At 55.7% G+C, this 20,731-nt stretch overlaps 1 protein-coding gene across 1 annotated transcript; it reads left to right on the forward strand.

Annotated features, from left to right (window-relative positions):
* Positions 1-3,753: 3,753 nt before the first annotated feature.
* Positions 3,754-19,711, forward strand: NLRC3 (NLR family CARD domain containing 3). Its single transcript, XM_052636140.1, has 17 exons — positions 3,754-3,931; positions 4,022-5,771; positions 6,784-6,870; positions 8,537-8,620; positions 9,257-9,340; positions 10,682-10,765; positions 12,312-12,395; positions 12,949-13,032; positions 13,615-13,698; positions 14,240-14,323; positions 14,873-14,956; positions 15,394-15,477; positions 17,544-17,627; positions 18,020-18,103; positions 18,767-18,850; positions 19,236-19,319; positions 19,621-19,711. Exons 1-17 carry the CDS (start codon positions 3,754-3,756, stop codon positions 19,709-19,711), a joined length of 3,198 nt encoding a protein of 1,065 aa, XP_052492100.1.
* The last annotated feature ends 1,020 nt before the right edge of the window (positions 19,712-20,731 follow it).

Raw genomic sequence — 20,731 nt, forward strand, 5'->3', positions numbered from 1 at the left:
CACACTCCTGAGGACCAGGGCTCAAGCCCCTCTGACCTTGCCTCCTAACCCCGTGGTGAGCCTACTTGCTCGCCGACTGTGCTCTGGCAACCGGCAGGGAAATCCACACTGGCCTCGTCCTGCCTGCTAGTCTCCTGGTTCTCTGCATGACTCTCTCCCACCTTTCAGCTCTCTGGCCACTGGGGCTCCCCCTGCCCCCTCCCCGGACCCTGACCCTCTCCATCATGTGCACGGTTTATTTTATTCAGGCACTAACTGCCATCAGAACTGCCCTGCTTAGTCACTTGTTTTCTTCTTGTGCCGTTATCTTCCACTCCCACCACACTCACAAGGTAAGGACTTGGTCTAATTGTTCACCGTTACAGCGCCAGTGCCTACAGCACACATCAGGCCCCCAGTAAACATCTGCTGGCTGGATGAATGACTGGAAGGATAATAAATCGTGCGGTTAGATCAATGCCACTAAAAAGTCATTTGCTCATTTAACAGACAAGCCTAAAAGTTTTATAAAATGTGGAAACATACCTTACGAGGCAGGTAGATTATACAGCGCAAATCTTATTGTCAGTGAAACCATGGTTTTTAGTCCAATTCAACGGCTTCCTGGTCATGCATTCCTGGGCAAAGTCGTTGAACCTCTCTAAACCTCTATGTTCTCCTCTATAAAATGGGAGAAACAACGGTAATGAGAATTGTTACAGAACATAAGGAAATGATGTGCATCCAGTGCTTAACAGAAGGTCAGGAACACAGTAAACCTGCAACAAGTATTACACAGTGTTAACCTGAATGGCAAGAAGAAAAGAGGAATTGAAGGAATCTTTTCCCAGGAGGAGAACTAATTAGAAACTGGTCATAGGGACTTCCTTGGCAGTCCAGCACTTAAGATTCCACTGCACGGGTTCCATCCCCGGTCAGGGCACTAAGATCGCGCATGCCGCTCGGTGTGCCCAAGAAGTTTAAAAATAAATAGAAACTTTTAGTTAAAAAAAATAAAAGAAACCAGTCAAAAACATCAGGTCTAACAGTTTGGCCTAGAACTCCTCCTGGGAGAGTCAGGAGTTGGACAAGGATGCCTGCAACAACTGCTGTCCTTCAACACTTCTCGCAGCAACAGTGAGGTTTGGCCATGCAGAGCAAGTGTTCAAAATTAGAGTTGTTTTTAGAGAAGAGATGAAATTATTGTATTGCAGTCATTCAATAGCCTAAAGAGAGGGTTTTTTTTTTCTTTTTTCTGGTTTATAAATCATTTATTTTTGGCCGTGCTGGGTCTTTGTTGCTGCCTGGGCTCTTCTCTAGTTGCGGTGAGAAAGGGCTGCTTTCCAGTTGTGGCTTCTCACTGTGGTGGCTTCTCTTGTTGCAGAGCAAGGGTTCTTCGGGCTCACAGGCTTTGGTAGTTGCAGCACAATCATCCAGTAGTTGTGACTCACAAAAGAGTCAGGAGGCAAGGTCTGAGAGGCTCTAGAGCACAGCTCAACAGCTATGGGCACACGGGCTTAGCTGCTCCTCGGATGTGGGATCCTCCCAGGTCACGGACGGAACCCGTGTTTCCTGCATTGGCAGGCGGATTCTTTACCCCTGAGCCACCAGGGAAGCCCCTCAAAAGCCTAAAGAGAGTTAACTGAGAAATGATGAAAACTCCTGGGAATACTTAACACCTGGATGGGATAATGAGACTAAAACACACGAAATCTGTCTTCTTTAACACCAAAAAAATTCATAACAACAACAAGAATTATTTAAAAATACTCGACACAAAGAAGAAACTGGCAAGATCTAGATAAGGAAAACTATAGTTTAGCAACGGATCTAAAGGAAAACCTCAATAACAGCTCCATTAATCCATGCACATTAACACAACTTAAACCAGTATCCTAGCCAGTTTCTTTTCCCCTTGGTTCTTAACATTTAGAAAAATGAAATAAAAGAGCCAGAAGGGACCTGGAGAAGTAGAGGGAGTGTGGCCTTGCCCTGGCCTATTTCTGAAATCCCAGCGTAGTTCAGCCCAGTTGGACACTATCTACCTCAAGTTGGCTGCACTAACTCTTCAGTGTCAACATGAACCGAATGCTTGGAAAATACTGTTTTACATATTGCCAAGCTTCTTTTGCGCTTCCCAAGTGGCTCAGTGGTAGAGAATCTGCCTGCCAATGCAGGAGACTCAAGAGACTCAGATTTGATCTGTGGGCTGGGAAGATCCCCTGGAGGAGGAAATGGCAACCCACTCCAGTATTCTTGCCTGGAGAATCCTATGGACCGAGGAACCTGGCAGGCTCCAGTCTGCTGAGTCACAAAGAGTTGGATGCAACTGAACACACACACACAAACTTCTTTTAGTATTTTCCAGGTAGAAAGATCCATCCCAAATAAAATGCCTGGGAACCCCAATTCAAATCCAAGGTAGAGGAGTATGTTGGATCCTGGGGGCTATAGCCAGTGGATCTCTCTTAAATGAACCCTATCAGGACCCAGAGAGCTCCAGGGCTGGAGGGTGTGGGTCAGCCACTGCCTCTGCCACCCAAGGCAGCAGATGTATCCTTTGCCCAGCCTCACGTCCTGTTTTCTCTCCTAGGCCCATGGACAAAGGATGGCCGACCCCTGCCCGCTGAGTGCCTGGGGCCCTGTTGGAGGGGCTGCCGAGGGCTGGACACCCTGCCCACTGCAGGTGAGGAAGGGGTCCTCCGGTGCCCTCCTTGGTTGAGGGAGGGACACACGGGGGCGGCCAGCTTTGGCCATGGGCTCCACTCCAGTCCCCAGGGAGGAAAGGGAACGTGGGCGGGTGGGGCTTTGCCTCTCAGCGCCCTCACCGCTGTCCCCAGCAGAAAATATGCAGTTCAGGAGGGGCCCCTGTGCTCCCCGGAGACACAGGACACGAAAGGAGCTGAGTGGCTGCTCTGAGAACCAGTTGTCCCCTCCCTCTCGTCTCCTCCTTTCTTTTTTTCTTTTTAAATTAGCAGACTTTAGTTTTTAGAGCAGTTTTAGGTTCATAAAAGAACTGAGTGGGAAAGACCGAGATTTCCCCCTCCCCGCCTACACACACCCACCCCACCAGAGGGGCTCGTTGGTTACAGTCGGTCACCCACACTGACACGTCACGGTCACCCAGAGTCCAGAACCGGCATCAGCGTCACCCCTGGTGCTGTTCCTTCTACGGCTTTGGATGAGCACTACACCGCTGCAGTATCACAGAGTCGCTTCCGTGCCTCGGCAATCCTCTGTGCTCCACCAGTTTGTCCTCCCCAGACCCCTGCCAGCCACTGTCCGGTCACTATCTCCGTGGCTCTGCCTTTTCCAGAAGGCCATGAGGCTGGAACTGTACCGCCCGCAGCCTCTCCCCGTCGGCCTCTTCCACCCTTCCCTTCTTGCCAGTGGACCCGTTCCTAATTAGCCCCGTTTCCAGGTTACAAATGAGGACACCACGGCACAGAGAGCTCAGGCGGCCCGTTCAGTGTCGCACAGACGGTAAGTGGCAGAGCTCAGATTCCAGCCCGGGGCCCCCTGCCCCTGGCGATGCTCCTGGCAGCAGGGCCTACTGTGGCCACCCAGGAACAAACCGCGCCCCCCCCCCCCCCAAACCCGTCCTGGAGGCCAGACCGAGGGCCGGCTGCCCACCATCCGGGGAGGGAGAGAGAGTGGGCCTTCATCCCACCCGGGCCCTGAGGCTCAGTCGCCTGTCCCAGGCCACTGGGCGGGATGACAGAGGCCGCAGGCCCAGGCCTCTCTCCACAGCCCCTGGCCGCAGTCCCCGACTCCATGAGGAAGCAGGAGTTGCGCCCAGGTGGGGAGACTGGCCAGGGACACACCGCCAGCTCCCCGGCCGAGCAGGTGAAAGCCCTGGTGGACCTGCTGGCCGGGAAAGGTGGTCAGGGCTCCCAGGCCCCGCAGCCGCCCAGCAGGACGCCAGAATGCCCACTGAAGCCCCATGGCAATGGTAGGCCGATGGATGGGGATCCCCGGGCCTTTTCCCCCTCCCCTTTCCCCCTCCCCTGTCCCACCCTCCCCCATGGCCTCTGTTCCGCAGACTTGAGGATACAGAGGCACCGGGAGGCCCTGCTGAACAGGACCGGGGTCAGCCCCGAGCTGGGCAGCCCCTCCCCAAGGCTGACCAGCCTCCTGCTGGTGGAGGGCCTGACGGACCTGCAGCTGAGGGAGCACGACTTCACACAGGTGGAGGCCACGCGCGGGGGCTGGTGCTCAGCCAAGACCATCGCCCTGGACAGGCTCTTCCTGCCCCTGTCGCGTGTGTCCATTCCCCCCCGCATCTCCATCACCATCGGGGTGGCCGGAGTGGGCAAGACCACCCTGGTAAGGAACTTTGTTCACCTCTGGGCCCGGGGGCAGGTGGGCAAGGACTTCTCGCTGGTACTGCCCCTGACCTTCCGGGATCTCAACACCCACGAGAAGCTGTCTGCAGACAGACTCCTCCGCTCCGTCTTCCCACATGCTGGGGAGGCGGGCCTGGCATCAGTGGCGCTGAGCAAAGTCCTCTTGGTCCTGGATGGCCTGGACGAGTGTAAGACACCCCTGGACTTCTCCAACACTGTGGCCTGCACGGACCCTAAGAAGGAGATCCAGGTGGACCACCTGATCACCAACATCATCCGGGGCAACCTCTTCCCGGAAGTGTCTGTCTGGATCACCTCCCGTCCCGGCGCGGCTGGCCAGATTCCGGGGGGCCTGGTGGACCGGATGACCGAGATCCGGGGCTTCAGCGAGGAGGAGATCAAGACCTGTCTGGAGCAGATGTTCCCCGAGGACCCTATCCTCACGGGCTGGGTCCTGAGCCAGGTGCAGGCTGACCGGACCCTGTATCTCATGTGCACCGTCCCGGCCTTCTGCAGGCTGGCGGGGGCAGCGCTGGGTCACCTGCACCGCAAGAGGCCGGGGCCCCCGGATGCCGAGCTGTGGCCCCCGAGGACCCTGTGTGAGCTCTACGCGTGGTACTTCAGGATGGCCCTTGGCGGAGAGGGGCAGGAGAAGGCCAAGGCGAGCCCCCGCATCGAGCAGCTGGCCCAGAGCGGCCGCAAGCTGGTGGGCACGCTGGGCCGGCTGGCCTTCCACGGGCTGGTCAGGAAGAAGTACGTGTTCTACGAGCCTGACCTGAAGGTGCTGGGCGTGGACCTCACACTGCTACAGACAGCCCTGTGTGGCCGCTTCCTGCAGCGGGAGGAGACTCTGGCCTCCGCAGCCGCCTACTGCTTCACTCACCTGTCCCTGCAGGAGTTCGTGGCGGCCGCGTACTACTGCAGCGCCTCCAAGAGGGCCATCTTCGACCTTTTCACCGAGGGCGGCGTGTCCTGGCCCCGGCTGGGCTTCCTCACACACTTCCGGAGCGCGGCCCAGCGGGCCATGCAGGCCGAGGACGGGCGGCTCGACGTCTTCCTGCGATTCCTCTCAGGCCTCTTGTCCCCGAGGGTCAACGCTCTGCTGGCCGGCTCCCTGCTGACCCAGGGCGAGCACCAGGGCTACCGGGCCCAGGTGGCCGAGCTCCTGCAGGGCTGTCTGCGCCCCGACGTGGCAGTCTGCGCCCGGGCCGTCAACGTCCTGCACTGCCTGCGTGAGCTGCAGCACACTGAGCTGACCCGCAGCGTGGAGGAGGCCGTGGCCAGCGGGGGCCTGGCCAGGCTGACCAGCCCCCCGCACCGCGCCGCCCTGGCCTACCTCCTGCAGGTGTCCGACATCTGCGCCTGGGAGGCATCCCTGCCCCTGTGCCTCAGCCCGGGCGTCCTCCAGAGCCTGCTGCCCCAGCTGCTCTACTGCCGGAACCTGAGGTGGGCGCTGGGGGCAGGGGCAGCGCAGGGTGGGCGGGAGGAGGGTACAGTGAGGACCGGGCGGGCTCCTCCCACCCCACGCCCCCCTGTGTCCCGTCCTGGGGCCACTGTCACCAAGGACCACGACCCAGGCGGCTTCAAAGGACAGAAACTGCTTCTCTCCTAGTCGTGGAGACTGGAGTCTAAGAGGATGTCGTCAGCAGGGCCATGCTCCCTGGGAAACCTGTAGGGACGGTCCTTGGGTCATTCCTGGCCTTCCCAGCCTGCGGTGTCTGCCGGCAGTCCTTGGCTTGCAGACCCAGGCTCTGCCTCTGAGGTCACATGGCTGTCTCCTCCATGTCTGTCTTCTTGTCGATCTCTCTCTCTCAGGGGACACTGGTCCCCACGCTGGGTTACAGACCACCTCACTCCACTATGACCTCATCCTCACTCGTTATCTGCAACGACCCTATTTCCAAAGAAGGTTGCATTTCTGAGGCACGGGGATGGGGGGGCTGTAAACACCAGTATGTCTTACGGGGGGACACCACTCGACCCACAACACCCCGTATAGCACCCCAGTGCTGACAGAGGCCACGCCCATTCATCCACCCTCAGCCTGTCGTCCTCTGCCCACTCTCTGGACTTCGCTGGTGGGGAGGGGAAGGCTGTAGGACCAGGGCCACTGCAGACCTCAGAATAGTTTCTACAGTCCTTAAAGGAGGGCAGCTGGTGTCCAACTGACACACACAGTGTGGGGGCTGCAGGGAAGACAGCCCTGTGGGTCAGAAGCCCACCGTTTATGCCACTGAACCTCCCAAGTCGCCTGGTGGGAGAACTCTGAGCACGCAGGTGTCCTGGCACAGATCTCTGAGCCGCTCAGCTGGGGCTTCGCTGGGATGGAGAGGAGGGGGCAGCAGAGGGTCTCAGCCTAGGTGTCTGAGCTTAGCCCCCACTCCGGTGCCAGGGGCCTCATCCCACTTGCCCACGGGCAGCGGTAGGACCACTCACTACTGCTGTTCCTCCTGACCAGGCTGGACACCAACCAGTTCCAGGACCCCGTGATGGAGCTGCTGGGCAGCGTGCTGAGTGGGAAAGACTGTCGCATTCAGAGGATCAGGTAACACAGACCCAGGAGACCCCACGTAGGGTGCTCACCTGTCTCTCAGGGTCGGGGGCTCTTTTCACATCCTCCTCTCTGCTCAAGTGGCCTGTGATACTTTCCGAAAGAGGTATCTACAGGCGTGTGGCTCAAGGTGCAGACTGCTTGTTTCCACCCATTCCAGAAAGTTCCAGAGGTCCAGGTACCTCACTTGTAAGAAGAGAGAAAGGATACGGCAAGAGTCAGATGCTACTGTAGATACATTTTTCCCAATACTGTATGCGTGGATGTACTGCCAGGTCCGATCCACTCTACATTCCTCTTAGAGTTTGCCCTCAGATGGTATTCTGAGCACAGGATTACAGCTTTAAAAAAAAAAAATCCAAACTTTTAAATTAAAAAATTCATATTAATTAAAACAATTTTAAACATCGCATCTTTACTATTCTAATTAATGACAGTTTATATACTAACTGCAGAGCAGATCTATATGCTCATGAAATCTCTCCTATAAATAAGTCTGAATAACACCTGATTTGAATCAATGTGATGACCGGCAGCTGGCTTTGGGAGAACTAGGGAAGTGGATTTAGAGAAAATAAGACTCAGAGAGTAACTTTTCATAAGCCTGACATAAGCTTCCAGCTTTTGAAATCATCTTTATCTGAAAAGACAAAAATATGGACTGAGTCCGGACTAAAAATAAGCCACTGAGGATGGTGGTCACAGTGGCGAGTTCTGTGTGACCTTCAACCTCTGGGTGACATGTGTGACCTTTGTGCCTGAGGAGGGTAAACAGTAGGGGTTCAGGGTTCCCTGGACCACTCCTCAGTGTGTTCGGGGTGCACCCTTTCCAGGTAGATAGAGATGTACATTTTGTTAAAGTCAGCTTCACAGCTCAACCATTTTCCTTTCTTGCTTTAGAGAAAGGACGGGGGCCACGGGTGTGCTGGAGCCACAAGTTCATGAGAGCGACCAGGTCATGAGAGCTGACTGTTAACGTTCTCAGGAATTTTTACATGTTGACAGTGCTAGAAATTGGCCACAGTGGGAGTATTTACACCATGGAAATTAGCCATCACAACAAATCAGGGCTTTTGTTATTTTGCTTTTGCCTGAGAGGTGGTTCTCCAGCACAGCCCTGGCTGGAATCCACGTGGTCGTCTGCAGTAACTACCCATCCTCTCTGCTGCACTGTTTGTGTAGAAGCTGTTGCACTCAATTCTGGTCAAACTTCTCCCTGGGGCCCTCTGCTGGGCTTCCCAGGTGGTGCTAGTAATAAAGAACCCGCCTGCAGGTGCAGGACACATGAAACAAAGGTTAGATCCCTGGGTCGAGAAGATCCCCGGGGGGAGGGCATGGCCACCCACTCCAGGATTCTTGCCTGGAGGATCCCATGGACAGAAGAGCCTGGCGGGCTGCCGTCCATAGGGCTGCGAAGAGGCGGACACGACTGAAGTGGCGGAGCACCCACACATGGAGCTCTCTGCTAAAGTGAGGGAAAGGCCACCCACTCTGGCCCTACCATGCCCATCTGCTGGGCCTGGCTCATCTGGTCTCTACATGCGTCCAGGCCCTGATGATGCTATTGTGCCTGACGGGTTTGCATCACAGGCCTGGAGCTGCAGAAGAGGTGATGAGGTTACAGACCCGCATTAAGCACCCTCTCCTTCTCTTCGGGCAGCTTGGCTGAGAATCAGATCAGTAACAAAGGGGCCAAAGCTCTGGCCAGATCCCTCCTCGTCAACAGAAGCCTGACCACTCTGGAGTAAGTAGGACCCTCACCACTGGGATGGGGGGAGCCTGTGAGCCGTCGTCTGAAGCCCCCTAGGCAACACTCTCCCCAGGGTGGGCCGGAAGGACAGCTGAGCCAGCCAAGTCTTGGCTCCTGCTCAGCGGCTGGGACTCGCTCACGGAAGCACCAGAATATTGGCCTTGAACCTGGTGTTATCATCTCCTCTCCACACTCAGCCCAAGCCCACTAGTCCATCAGACCCTGCCTTCTTCCCCCCTTTGTGTGGGGCCATCATAGGGAATGCCTTCCTCATTTGCCTAAAAAAGATCTCTGCCCCAGTCCCACCAAACAGGGCTTTCCTGGTGGCTCAGATGGTAAAGAACCCACCTGCAGTGCAGAAGACCCAGGTTCGATCCCTGGGTCAGGAATATGCCCTGGAGAAGGGAGTGGCAGCCCACTCCAGTATTCCTGCCTGGGGAATCCCATGGACAGAGGAGCCTGGCGGGCTGCAGTCCATGGGTCGCAGAGAGTCAGACCCAACTGAGCAACTAACACAACAAACCCTGGCACATTCTCTTCGAGGAGCATGGATTTAAAGATCTGAGTAACTTCTGTTCTGCCTTCCCTCCCCGGGAGCTGGATAACTGGTCCTTTCTCTTCCTCCGCCAGTCTCCGCAGTAACTCCATTGGACCTCAGGGGGCCAAGGCGCTGGCAGATGCTCTGAAGATTAATCGCACCCTGGCCTCTCTGAGGTACGTGTCACCTGCTTGCTGCCTCTCTGCACCCAGGAGGTGGCTCAGAAAACCATCTCCTCAGGTGCCACCTGTGCAGTGGGAGGTAATTCCCAACAGCAGCCCCAAGATACTGGCTCCCATCCAGTGGATGCCAGGGCATCCTGTGTGCTGAGCAAGTTTCTAAGTCCAGCTCTTCACCGCGCCTGTGCTCAGGGTCTGAACGGGGGAGGGAGGAGAAGAGGGGCAGAGGTACGAGGAGGTCTGACAGGCAAAACAGTCTTCGAGGAAAAGTGCTTGTCTCCATGAGTGGGAGGTCCCCAAGGCCATGACATCAGGATGATCCCTGAGGTGCCTTCCAAGACACTGAAATCCCATCTTCCAGATGCTTCCCATGGTTTGCTGAGGTTTGCTGGGCTCCTTTACGGGGCCAGTGGCTGTATCCATCCTTAGTTGATGGATACAATGCCTTGATGCCTACTGTCTGTTTGTTTTGCTCATTTCCTTCTTTTTACTGAGGCAAAATTCACATAAAATTTACCATTTTGGAGTGTACAGTTCAAATGTACATTCAGTTCAAATGCAACCAACACCTCGATCTAGTTCCTAAGTATTTACATCCCCCTAAAAGGAGTCCCTCTACCCATCAGCAATCATTTCCCATGCCCCCGTCTCCCCTCAGCCCCTGGCAACTACCAATCTGCTTTCTGTCTGAAGATTTCATGTAAACGGAATCAAACAGTAAGACTTTTTGTTCCTATCTTCTTAACACCCGGTGGAATGTTTTCAAGGTTCATCCATGTCGAAGCATGTGTATTTCATTCCATTTTAAGGCTGAATAATATTCTATTACATGGACCACGATTTGTTTATCCATTCGCCAGTTGTTGGACACGGGTTGTTTCCACCTATTGGCTATTGTGCAGTACATATTTGTGTATAAGCATTTGAGGACCTTTTTTTCAGGTCTTCCGGGTGGATACATAGCAGTGGGATCTGCTGGGTCACAGGTGACCCTGTGTTTAACCTTTTGAGGAAACGGCCCGGCCTGCTTTCCTCGGAGGCCACACCGTCTAATGTTCCTACCAGCAACCGGGATGAGGGCTCCAATTTCTCCACGTCCTCACCAACACCTGGCTGCTATGTTTCAGCTGTAATTCAGACTATCGATGACCTTGTGGTCCAGTTATCAGGGGCTCCTTGTCCACAGCCAGCAGGCAGGTGCCTGGAGAACCCAGGGAAAGCCTGAGGCCAGAGCAGCGGTGGGAAGGGCCAGCTCCCCCACTGCCTGGGTGTGTGGGGTGCGGGCCTGCCAGGCACCCTCCTGGGCTCCACCAGTGATGCCTCTCCTTACCTCCACAGCCTCCAGAGCAACAGGATCAGGGACGACGGTGCCAGGTCCATGGCTGAGGCCTTGGCCACCAACCGGACCCTCTCCGTGCTGCAGTGAGTGGGCATGCTGGCTGGCAGAGAACAGCTTTCTCTCCTCTCTTCTCCTCCCCCAAGGGCCTCTCTGTTTCCTGCACAGAGGGGTGGATAGGACAAGGCCCGGAGGCTTTCTGAGCCATCTGCATGGCCCCTGGAAAACCTGACGTCCACTGCTTTTCTGGAGAATGGGTGTTGGGGGAATAATTACAAACAGAGCCTCCCACCAAGATGGGAAATCCTCTCCACAAATGCAGAAAAGTACGAAACAGCTTAGTTACTGGAGAAAGCACTCAGCTAGCCTGCAGTGAGCATCCCAGGTGATCCGCCAGTGGGTTGGCAAAGACAGAAAGGAATCTCACCCTTTCCTGCAGCCAAGCAGACACAACCCTTTACATGGGGGTTTTCAAAGACCATAGCTTGTCCTCAAACAAGAGAACTGGAATAGCACCGTTTGTCATACTTAGTTTATCCTAAATTTGTCTGTCGTCTGGGAGGAGGAGCCGTCCATGCCTGCCTCCTACCTTCATGCTGAGGAAAATGAAAATTCCTGTCTTTATGACAAGCAGGCACTTACAGCCAGACCAGGTGTTCCCTTCCTTGATGCGCAGGGTTCAAAGAGATGGCACAGAGGCCCTTACCAAAGACATTCCTAGGCTGTAAGTCTGGCAAGAGGCTAACTTCTATTAATAGCTCTTAAAAAGATTTACATACTCTCAAAGGGACAGGGAAAGGACTTATAATCCCTAGTTTCCTCAAGGAAATACTCTACGGGAGGGGAGGGTTTTTTCTCCCCCTGCTCTTCTGGGACCAAGGAAAGTTCCATTTTGTGTAGATCATAGTTAGCCTCATACAAATGAGGTCCTGGCCTGCCTGTCCTTCCAGGATGGACACAGGGCTCCTCCTGAAGTGTCTTCCTCCTCCAGAGTTAGTGTAAGAGGAAGTAGCTTCTGCAGACAGGAGCCTAAACCAGGGTCTGCCCTCAGGAGGACTGTAGGGTTGGGGGGAAGGCTGCTGGTTGGTCTGGATGGAGGCAGACTGCTGAGTGTTGAGAAGGCTGATCAGGTGAGGGGCCGGTGGGACTTGTATGTAGAAGTCTTCAGAAAGTCTCCAGTTTAGAAGTTGATCGATATTAACAGTGTCCGCTGGTCACTGCTTTCTGGCCCCTCAAGGGAAGGCCCAGCTGTCCTTGCCTCTTTTTTGTTGTTTAGTTGCTAAGTAGTGTGTTACTCTCTTGTGACCTCATAGACTGTAGCCCGCTGGGCTCCTCCATCCATGGGATTCTCCAGGCAAGAATACTGGAGTGGGTTGCCATGCCCTTCTCCAGGGGATCTTCCCGACCCAGGGAAGATCACACCCGCGTCCCTGCATTGTCAGCAGGGTTCTTTACAACTCAGCCACCAGGGAAGCCCCCACCAGTAGCATCTTAGTCTTCACATCAGTCTATTAGCAACATTTTGGCAACAATCCAAGGACCCCTCCCCCATGCTGCAGTAAACTTGAACCAGACTATCCTTGGCCTGGGAATGCCGGTGGCCAGCTTTACCGAAGGACCCTTCTCCTTCAGCCTGCAGAAGAACTCCATCGGGCCAGTGGGAACCCAGCAGATGGCAGATGCCCTGAAGCAAAACAGGAGTCTGAAGGAGCTCATGTGAGAAATGCAGAAGGGCCAAACTGGTACCCTTCGTGCCTGGCACAATGCCGAGCTTATCACAAATATTTGTGAGCATGGGGTGGGTAGATGGATGGATGGATGGATGGCTGAATGGGTGGATGGATGAGTCAGTAAATGGATGGATGGATGAATGAGTGGGTAAGCGGATGGATGTGTGATTGACTGCATGGGTACTAGATAGCTGGTTTTGGACTCAAAAACCCTGAGCCAGGAGAATGGAGATCCAGATTCCCAGGAAAGAGTGAGGTCCAACTGTCTCAAGCTCACCTTTACTGACATCCCAGCCACATTCATATAAAGATCACAAATGCCTCTCACTGAAGAGTTGGCCCTGTCCCCGTCAAGGAGTCAAGGACATTGCTACCTTGATCTCTTACAAAGGCCACCTGCCAGCCGGCCTCAGGCAGAAGAGACTGTGTACTGGGCACCCTTGAGACCAGAGACAGCCCTTCCCTGGAGGGCTCCCGGACTCTGACCCCTCCTGGCCTCATCCCGCCCGGCTGCCCCACCCATGTCCCTTCTCTTGCAGGTTCTCCAGTAACAGCATTGGCGATGGAGGCGCCAAGGCCCTGGCGGAGGCCCTGATGGTGAACCAGGGCCTGAAGAGCCTGGAGTGAGTCCCCCGGGGGTGGCTGTGGGCAGAGGATGACTCCCTGCCCAGGTTCCCTGGCCAGCAGAGGGGCGGGTCCTGGTAGAAGTCAGTCAGAACCCACCAGCCCCCAACCCCGGGCACTCTGTGCTCCGAATGTCTCTCCGTCCAGCCTACCCAGCCAGCTCCCTCTCCCTGGACAGTAGGTTGGTGTTGGTTCTAGAGTTCTCAGAGTGACAAGCACCGAGTGCCCTTTAGGAGCTGGCCTAGGTGGCTGTGGACGGGGCTGGCTCCAGGGCCCGTGGTGGGGAGTGGGGACACCTGGCTGTGCCGCTTTCTCTGGGGGCTGCAGACACATGTACCCTCAGAAGTCATGTGGAGCCGCCCAAATCAAGGCGACATCTAAACTCTGGCACTGGTCGTGCTGCACCCACCTGCCCTCAGCTGGCAGAGGCTGGACTGAGGGGCACGGGAGAGGAATGAGGAGGGCACGGGGGTGGCACAGGACCCCCAGCCCCCTGCTGCACTCAGTGCCCATGACCCCGGCTGGACTCCCCCTGGGTCCTGAGGCGGCCATGCCCAGGGCACTCTGTCCTCTGCCCGCAGCCTGCAAAGCAACTCCATCAGCGACCCGGGAGTGGCAGCGCTGATGGGGGCCCTCTGCACAAACCAGACGCTCCTCAGCCTCAAGTAAGCCCCGCCCTTCCTTCCGTTCCTTGGCTGGGTGTCTGAAGGGACTCTGGGTTGTGGACGGAAAGGCTGGTGTTGAGAAGCCCCCACTCCCACCCCCACCCCAAGGGCCTGGGAGGAGGAAGAGCCGAGGTTGGGCAGCTTGGCGCTGGAGCCCGGCCGCCTGCACCCCTGCTCAAGGGGACGGGGGAGGAAGGCAGCCTCAGCGGGCGGGTCTGCCACCCCCTTCCTGAGGGCAAGCCTACACCCACCAAGCACTCCAGCCTGCCCCTCCCCTCACACCTCTGAGGTGCTGGCATCTTATCCTCTTCCTCCTGGACTGTCTGTCCTCCAGTGGACAGCCCTGGGCAGGGGAACACGTGGCTGGCAAGCCTTGCAAGGGGGGCTTCCTGGAGCGGGCGCTTCCCGCCTCCAGCCAGGGCCCACCTGGGGTTCCTGGTTTCTAAACAGCCTGAGCACCTGGGTGCTGCGCCACCCACCCCCCAACCCCACCAAAGGCCTCCCCTGTCTATCAGCAGCTCAGGGTCTTCTCTTTCCTCAGCCTTCGAGAAAATTCCATCAGCCCGGAGGGAGCCCAGGATCTGGCACGTGCTCTCCGCACCAACAGCACCCTGAAGAGCCTAGAGTACGTGAGGGGGCAGGAGGGGCTTCCTAAGGCTCTCTTATGCCACCGGGGGCCCTGCCCACCCCAGGCTGGGAGCTGATGGGCGGGCCCTTGGGAGAAGGGCGTGGTTGGGGGCTATGGCCGGGAGGCCTGGCGGTGACCCTGACGCATCCCCCTCTGATGCCGCAAAGTACACAAGGATGGAGTGAGTGGTGACGGTTGCCCTGCCCTGAGCCTACCCCCCTGCAACAATATAGGAGCAGGGTAGGGGCTCCCAGCACAGGGGCCAGGAGTGAGTGAGTCACCAGGCAGCTCTGCCACCTCCTGGCAGGTGACCAGGCACGGAGGCCCACCAAGCAGAGCCTGCTCCCTGCCCACCCCCAGGACACATGGCAGGCGCGGCGCCCGGGAGCACATTCAAGTGCCCCGAGAGCCTGAGCCGCAATCCCAGGGAACAAGACGCAGCCCTGGGGTGGGGCTGGGGACCCAGGAGTAGTCTGGATCCCCAGGGAGCAAGGATGGGGGCTGCACTGCTGGCTCTGGCTCACTTGCCCGCTCCCCTCTGCCCAGCCTGACAGCCAACCTACTCCACGACCAGGGCGCCCAGGCCGTCGCAGAGGCAGTGAGGGAAAACTGCGCCCTCACATCCCTTCAGTGAGTCTACGGCGCCCCCAGCCAGCCCTGTCCTCCCAGAGCGGCAGGGCCCCACTCAACCAGGGGAGGCAGGAGGCCAAGTCGGGCGCAGGGTCCCCGCCCTGGCACAGCCTCAGCAGGTTGTGCCCGGCCCCCTGCTCTGTTTCCTGGGGCCAATCCATGGAGAGGCCAGTGGTGGGAGGTGGGTGCCCATGCTGGGCTGTGTCATACGCTCCATGCAAGGGCCCCTCCACTGGCCGGAGTGCACACTGACCCCCTGGGACCAGCCTGGGGGTGGGGGGCTGCAGGAGCTCTGCCCACCATGGCCAGGATCCTAACCCCAAGGATTCCACCCCCTCTGGTCACTCTCCTCGGAGAAGCCCCTTCTTTCTGGAGCTCCAGGACCTCCTGGCTCTGCCCTGGGCCATGTGGTCGTGTGTGTGTGTGTGTCTGCCCAGTCTGCAGTGGAACTTCATCCAGGCCGGCGCTGCCAAGGCCCTGGGACAAGCACTACAGCTCAACACGAGCCTGACCAGCCTCGAGTAAGTGGGGCCTCCAAGGGGGTGGGAGGTGCAGAGTCAGCCACCCTGCTGCCCACCGGCTCTCCTGCCCTCAGCACACAGCCTCCTCTGCTCCAGGGCCAGAGAGCATGTTTCCATCTGACTTAGTGTTGTGTATATATATATATAGATAGATAGATAGATAGATAGATAGATAATTTTTAACAAAATAACAGCTTTGCTGAGATATAATCCACTCTTTAAGGTGTACAAGTCACTGGTTTCTAGTATATTTACAGAGCTGGGCAACCATCGCTAAAATCAATTTTTGAACCCTTCAGTCACCCCATGAAAAACCTCATGCTTATCAGCACTCACTCCCCACTTCCTCCCCAGCCCCCTAGTCCTGACAAACACTGATCTACAGTCTCTATGGATTTGCTTATTCTGGACACTTCACAAAATTTAAGTCATAGAATATGTGATCTTTCTGACTCACGTCTTTCATTTAGTGTAACGGTGTCAAGGGCCATCCACACTATAGCATGTATCAGGGCTTCGTTCCTTTTTATGAGTAAATAATACTCCACTGCATGGGCAGACATGATGCTTATTCTCTCACCTGCTGATGGACATTTGGGCTGTTTCCACTTCTGGGCTATTATGAGTAACACTGCTGTGAACGTTCACACACAAGTTTCTGTGTGTGGATACATGCTTTTAATTCTCTCGTGCACACCTGGGAGCAGACCTGCTGAGTGAGGTGCTCGCTCTGTGTTTAACCTTTGAGCTTCACTTGCTTTTCATGCTCCCACAGCTTCCGATATACGCCATCTGGCAGGTCCTTCCGTTTGGCTCTGAACATGCTATTCCTCAGGGTCTTATCCTGGGTCATCTTCCCCTGAGTGATGTCTCTTTCTAGAAGCTCCTCCTCACCCAGGGCTCCAATTCCCCTTGAAGTCCTCTCTCTTGAGCTTCAGACCCCCATGTCCACTGCCCACTCAACTTCTCCCTGGGTGGACCCGGTTTACCTCCCCCACAAGCCTGCTTCTTGGTTCCTCACCGTGTGAGGTGTTCTGGCCACCAACTGTGCAAGCTAGAAACGCCACCACCCTCACTTCCCGCCGCAGCTCATCTCCCAAGTCCTGTTGCTTCTCCTCCCAACATCCCACCCAGCCCCCTCCACCCGCACAGCCGCTGTCCAGGCGGCTAGCGTCACTCACCTGCCTCACCGCCGCGGCCTCCACATCCAGTCGCTCCTCTCACACTGCCGGCCAAAGATCTCTCCCAAACGTCAGTCTATCCCGTCCTGGACAAGTTTAGCTGGCTGCCCAGTGCCTGCAGAGTGAAGTCAAGCCCTCAGTGTGGCTCCCAAAGCCCTGAAGTTCTGCTTCCTCTGCATCCCTGGGGCCTCACTCCACACTCCAGCCACTTGACCCAGTTCCTCTGGGTTCCTTGGATGTACCAGGCCGCCCCCATCTCTCACCCGCAGGCTCGGTCTAGACCTATTTCTGCCGAGCAGCCTCTGTGACCACGCTGGGGAGGGCACCTCACACTTGGTGACTCTCATCTCACACGTTCCCCCACCTGAGTTCCAAGAGGCCAGGATTGGGCTTGATGGTCCCCAAGGCACTTAAATGTTTGCTAACATTGTCAATGCAAACTGCTCCCTCAAATGTGCCAATGTCCACTTGAACTAAACTCTTAGTCATTTATTGCTCCAGGGCCTGCCACTTGCCTCCAATGTGGAAGAAAAAGGAGTGGGGGTGGGGGTGGAAAGCTGAAAACACTGACCAGCAAGAATGGCTTGAGGACTGAGGGCTTTGATTTTGGGGATGGCTTTGAAAATCACACCAGTTTCTTGTGGACAGTATTTCCATGTGTCCGTTTCTGTTTTGCCTAATGGTCTAGACACATGCAGACTCCAGACCACTAAGCAGTCTTAGGCGGCTATGGGGCAGTGGCCACACAGGAAGTGCAATGATCCCCAGAGATCATTTACTATGGGGTGTGTGCTCTGATTTAAATCTAGAAGGTCCAAGTTCAGTACATCCTGCCAGAGCGTTGGCTCGGGTCCCGTGCACCCAGGGGTCAGGCTCTGCGTTCAGTTTACAGGAGAATGCCATCGGGGACGAAGGTGCTTCTGCGGTGGCCAGCGCGCTGAAGGTGAACACAGCCCTCACTGCTCTCTAGTAAGTCCTGACGTGCACAGCTGGCCCTTAGCCATCCTTCCACACTAAACATCCCTGTTTTCCCCAGGCAAGGCAGGTGGGTTTGACTTTCTTAATGTTAGTGATTAGGACATCAGACATCTAAAAAGTAAGAACTAGGGGTTCCGGGGGTGTCCCCCAAACTCTCCAGAACACCTGCACTTCCTGTGTCCAGATCTCTGCCTGGCATCAGTGTGGGCAGGAGATGCAGCATTCTCTGGACACACCACAGGCCGTCAACTTTCAGCACTATTTCACCAGTTTCGGCCCTAGGTCAAGAGGGTGGAGATGAAGGGTGAATGCGGATGGAGCTGGGCCGGCGGGTGTGTGGGCTGGGGGCTGCCCATTTGCACTGACCGCATCTCCTCTTACAGTCTCCAGGTGGCCTCCATTGGTGCTCTGGGGGCGCAGGCACTCGGGGAGGCCCTGGCTGTGAACAGAACCTTGGAGATTCTAGAGTAAGTATTCCAGTCCCTGGCTACAGCCTCCTGCTCACGAAGTCAAGCTGTTGACTCAGAGTGATCATATATGGAAGGGGGACATGTACGTGGAAACTCCCAGATCACTTCAACGCCTTCAGAGATCAAGCAGCCCCGGCCTCTCCAGCCCCGTCACCCTCTTTTCCTGGGGGTCACTCGTGGGTCCTCTTCTCCTTGGCCTTGCCCAGACTGAACATGTCCCCAGGCTGTTTAGGGGCCCTGGGGAGGGGGCAGTGGCCCCAGCCTGTGAGAAGATTCGAGCTCCAGCCCGAGCTCTGTGGGGCTCTCGGGCGTGTCTGGTCCTCGCTGCTCCTGCAGTGCTGGGGTTCCAAGCACACGTGCACCTCCGGGTGGAGGGCTGGCTCTCTGGTCTCCGCCCCTTCCTTTGGAATGAACATGGAGGACGAGGGCTCCAACAGACCCCCAGCTTGGGCTGGCCTCACCCCTCCCACGTCCTGCTCCCCAGAGCCAGTGCCTGCTCTGTGCCCTGGAGCGAGGGAGGAGCAACCTCACCCCCCACAGTTGCTGAGTCCACACTGCCTCCACCCAGGCGCCTACGCTCACCTGAAGGGGTGCCGGGCTCCCCTCTTGGCTGTCACTGTGCCTGAGATTGCGCCTCAGGGTTCCCGCCTTTCTCAACAGCTTACGAGGAAACACCATAGAGGTGGCCGGAGCCAAAGCCCTGGCGAATGCTCTCAAGGTCAATTCCAGTCTCCGGAGACTCAAGTGAGTGGCTGCACAGATGTACCTGTGCCTCAGGGCAGCCGGCTTCTCTTCTGGACTCCCCCTGTAGCATAATACTTGCTTTCTGCCACAGCTGCTCCCTTCAAAATGCAAACAGCTGACACTACAGTCATTATTAGTCAGTACTGCGGGTGGGTTTGTTCCCTTTCGCGTTTTTGGTCATACGTCCTCTGTGGCACCTGCACGAGACAACCTGGCTGCGTACAGACTTGGGTCTTGGGGTTAAATGCCACTTGGCTGTTGCTATGGCACCTGAGGACCAATGAGGCCCAGACAGGTCCCTCCAAGAGAGTGCCGTGCTGCTTCCTGGGCGTGTCCTTCTGTCCTGAAGGGCTCACTGTGACATCTCCATCTCTTCTCTGCCTAGTCTTCAAGAGAATTCCTTGGGCATGGAGGGGGCGATATGCGTTGCCACTGCACTGTCTGGAAACCACGGGCTCCGGCACATCAAGTGAGTGGGGCTCAGCGGCACCTGCCCTTTCCCACCAGCTTGGTTCACCCTTAGAAGCGCGTCCAGGTCAGGCCCTGCCTCCCCTCTGAACCTTGGAGTCAGCTGACGCCAGTCCGCCAGTAGCTCTACAGGGAACTCCATATACAAGGGGGCCATTTCGAGCCTTGTCCATGGGACAGTGGAAGCACAAAAGTTTCACCTGGGTTTAGCGTTTCAGGTAGTGACCACCTGCTCCTTACTGATGAGGACCTTCAGGCCTCCAGCCAGTTTCTCAAGCCCTGTCCTGATCCTTCTCTTCCAGTCTCCAGGGAAACCACATTGGAGAGTCTGGTGCCAGGATGATCTCGGAGGCTATCAAGACAAACGCTCCCTTGTGCACTGTGGAAATGTGAGCAAAACAAGTTCCTGGTGGATCCGGTAGACACACAGCTGAAAGCTTTCCAACAAAAGGACCATTTCTCAAGGGTGCCCTCCTGCGGTCTGGGAATGATGCTGACCCACAAGAGCACTGGTCTCCTGCAAGGAGGCAGGAAAGGTGCTGCCAGAGGAGGATACGAGCCCCTCTCCTGGTTCAGGGTCAGTCCAGGCAGGGGAGAGATGGACGCTCCGCTACAGCACGGAGAACAGACGGTCTTCTGCCAAGGGACTCGGGGATGGGTCTCAGAGCTCAGCAAGAAGCCAGTCAGTGCCTATTTATATCCTGGGGTCTTTAATGTGCCCCTACCTTTTCTTATGATGATTGCCCTGGATAAAATCACTCCCTCACTCTGAAATGAACTGCCATCTTCAAGCCCACGAAGAGTGTCAATTTGGCATCAGTGACAGAGGGAACATCTTTTTTCAAAAAGAAAAGGCTACAGGAGTATGATCTTTAGAGTCATATGGAAAAAAAATCTGAAGAGAAAGGAAGGCTTTAATTATAGGATTCTGGAGCACAGACAAAAAAAGTTATCCAAGGTTCCTGTCATCTTTCACCCATTACAAAATCTCTCAAAGGCAGAGATTATGTCCACTGTATGTCACCTGGAATCTGGCATGGTGGTTATCAATAGCATGTTAAATATTGATGCCTTCATACTATCTTTCTGTATCAGGTTCCCCAAAGCACTTCTGCATCTACAGCTTCCCCATGAGAGCAAGACAAATGAGCTTCCACGTGGCATAAACTCCCTCAGATGCCTTTCAGTGTTGGAAGGAAAACTATTCCAAATGAACATCAGGGGTTCAACTACAAAACCAAGGAAAATGGTTATGGAAGCTATAATTATCATTTTTAAATTTGAACAGGAACTATTGTTCCAAATGTTTCTTTAAAAATGAGTACTTGGGCAAGAAACATCATTGGATGATATAACCATGAATGAAATCCTATTAAGGAAGGAAATCATACAGTCTCTGAGTATCACCCCAGA

The sequence above is a fragment of the Budorcas taxicolor genome, chromosome 2 (assembly GCF_023091745.1).
Source record: "Budorcas taxicolor isolate Tak-1 chromosome 2, Takin1.1, whole genome shotgun sequence".
NCBI lineage: Eukaryota > Metazoa > Chordata > Mammalia > Artiodactyla > Bovidae > Budorcas > Budorcas taxicolor.

Coding starts and splice junctions, on each gene's coding strand:
- NLRC3 (XM_052636140.1), top strand. CDS start 3,754: ATGAGGAAGCAGGAGTTGCGCCCAGGTGGGGAGACTGGCCAGGGACAC. Junction 17,628..18,019: donor ACAGCCCTCACTGCTCTCTA/GTAAGTCCTGAC, acceptor CTCCTCTTACAG/TCTCCAGGTGGCCTCCATTG. Junction 18,851..19,235: donor TCCAGTCTCCGGAGACTCAA/GTGAGTGGCTGC, acceptor TTCTCTGCCTAG/TCTTCAAGAGAATTCCTTGG.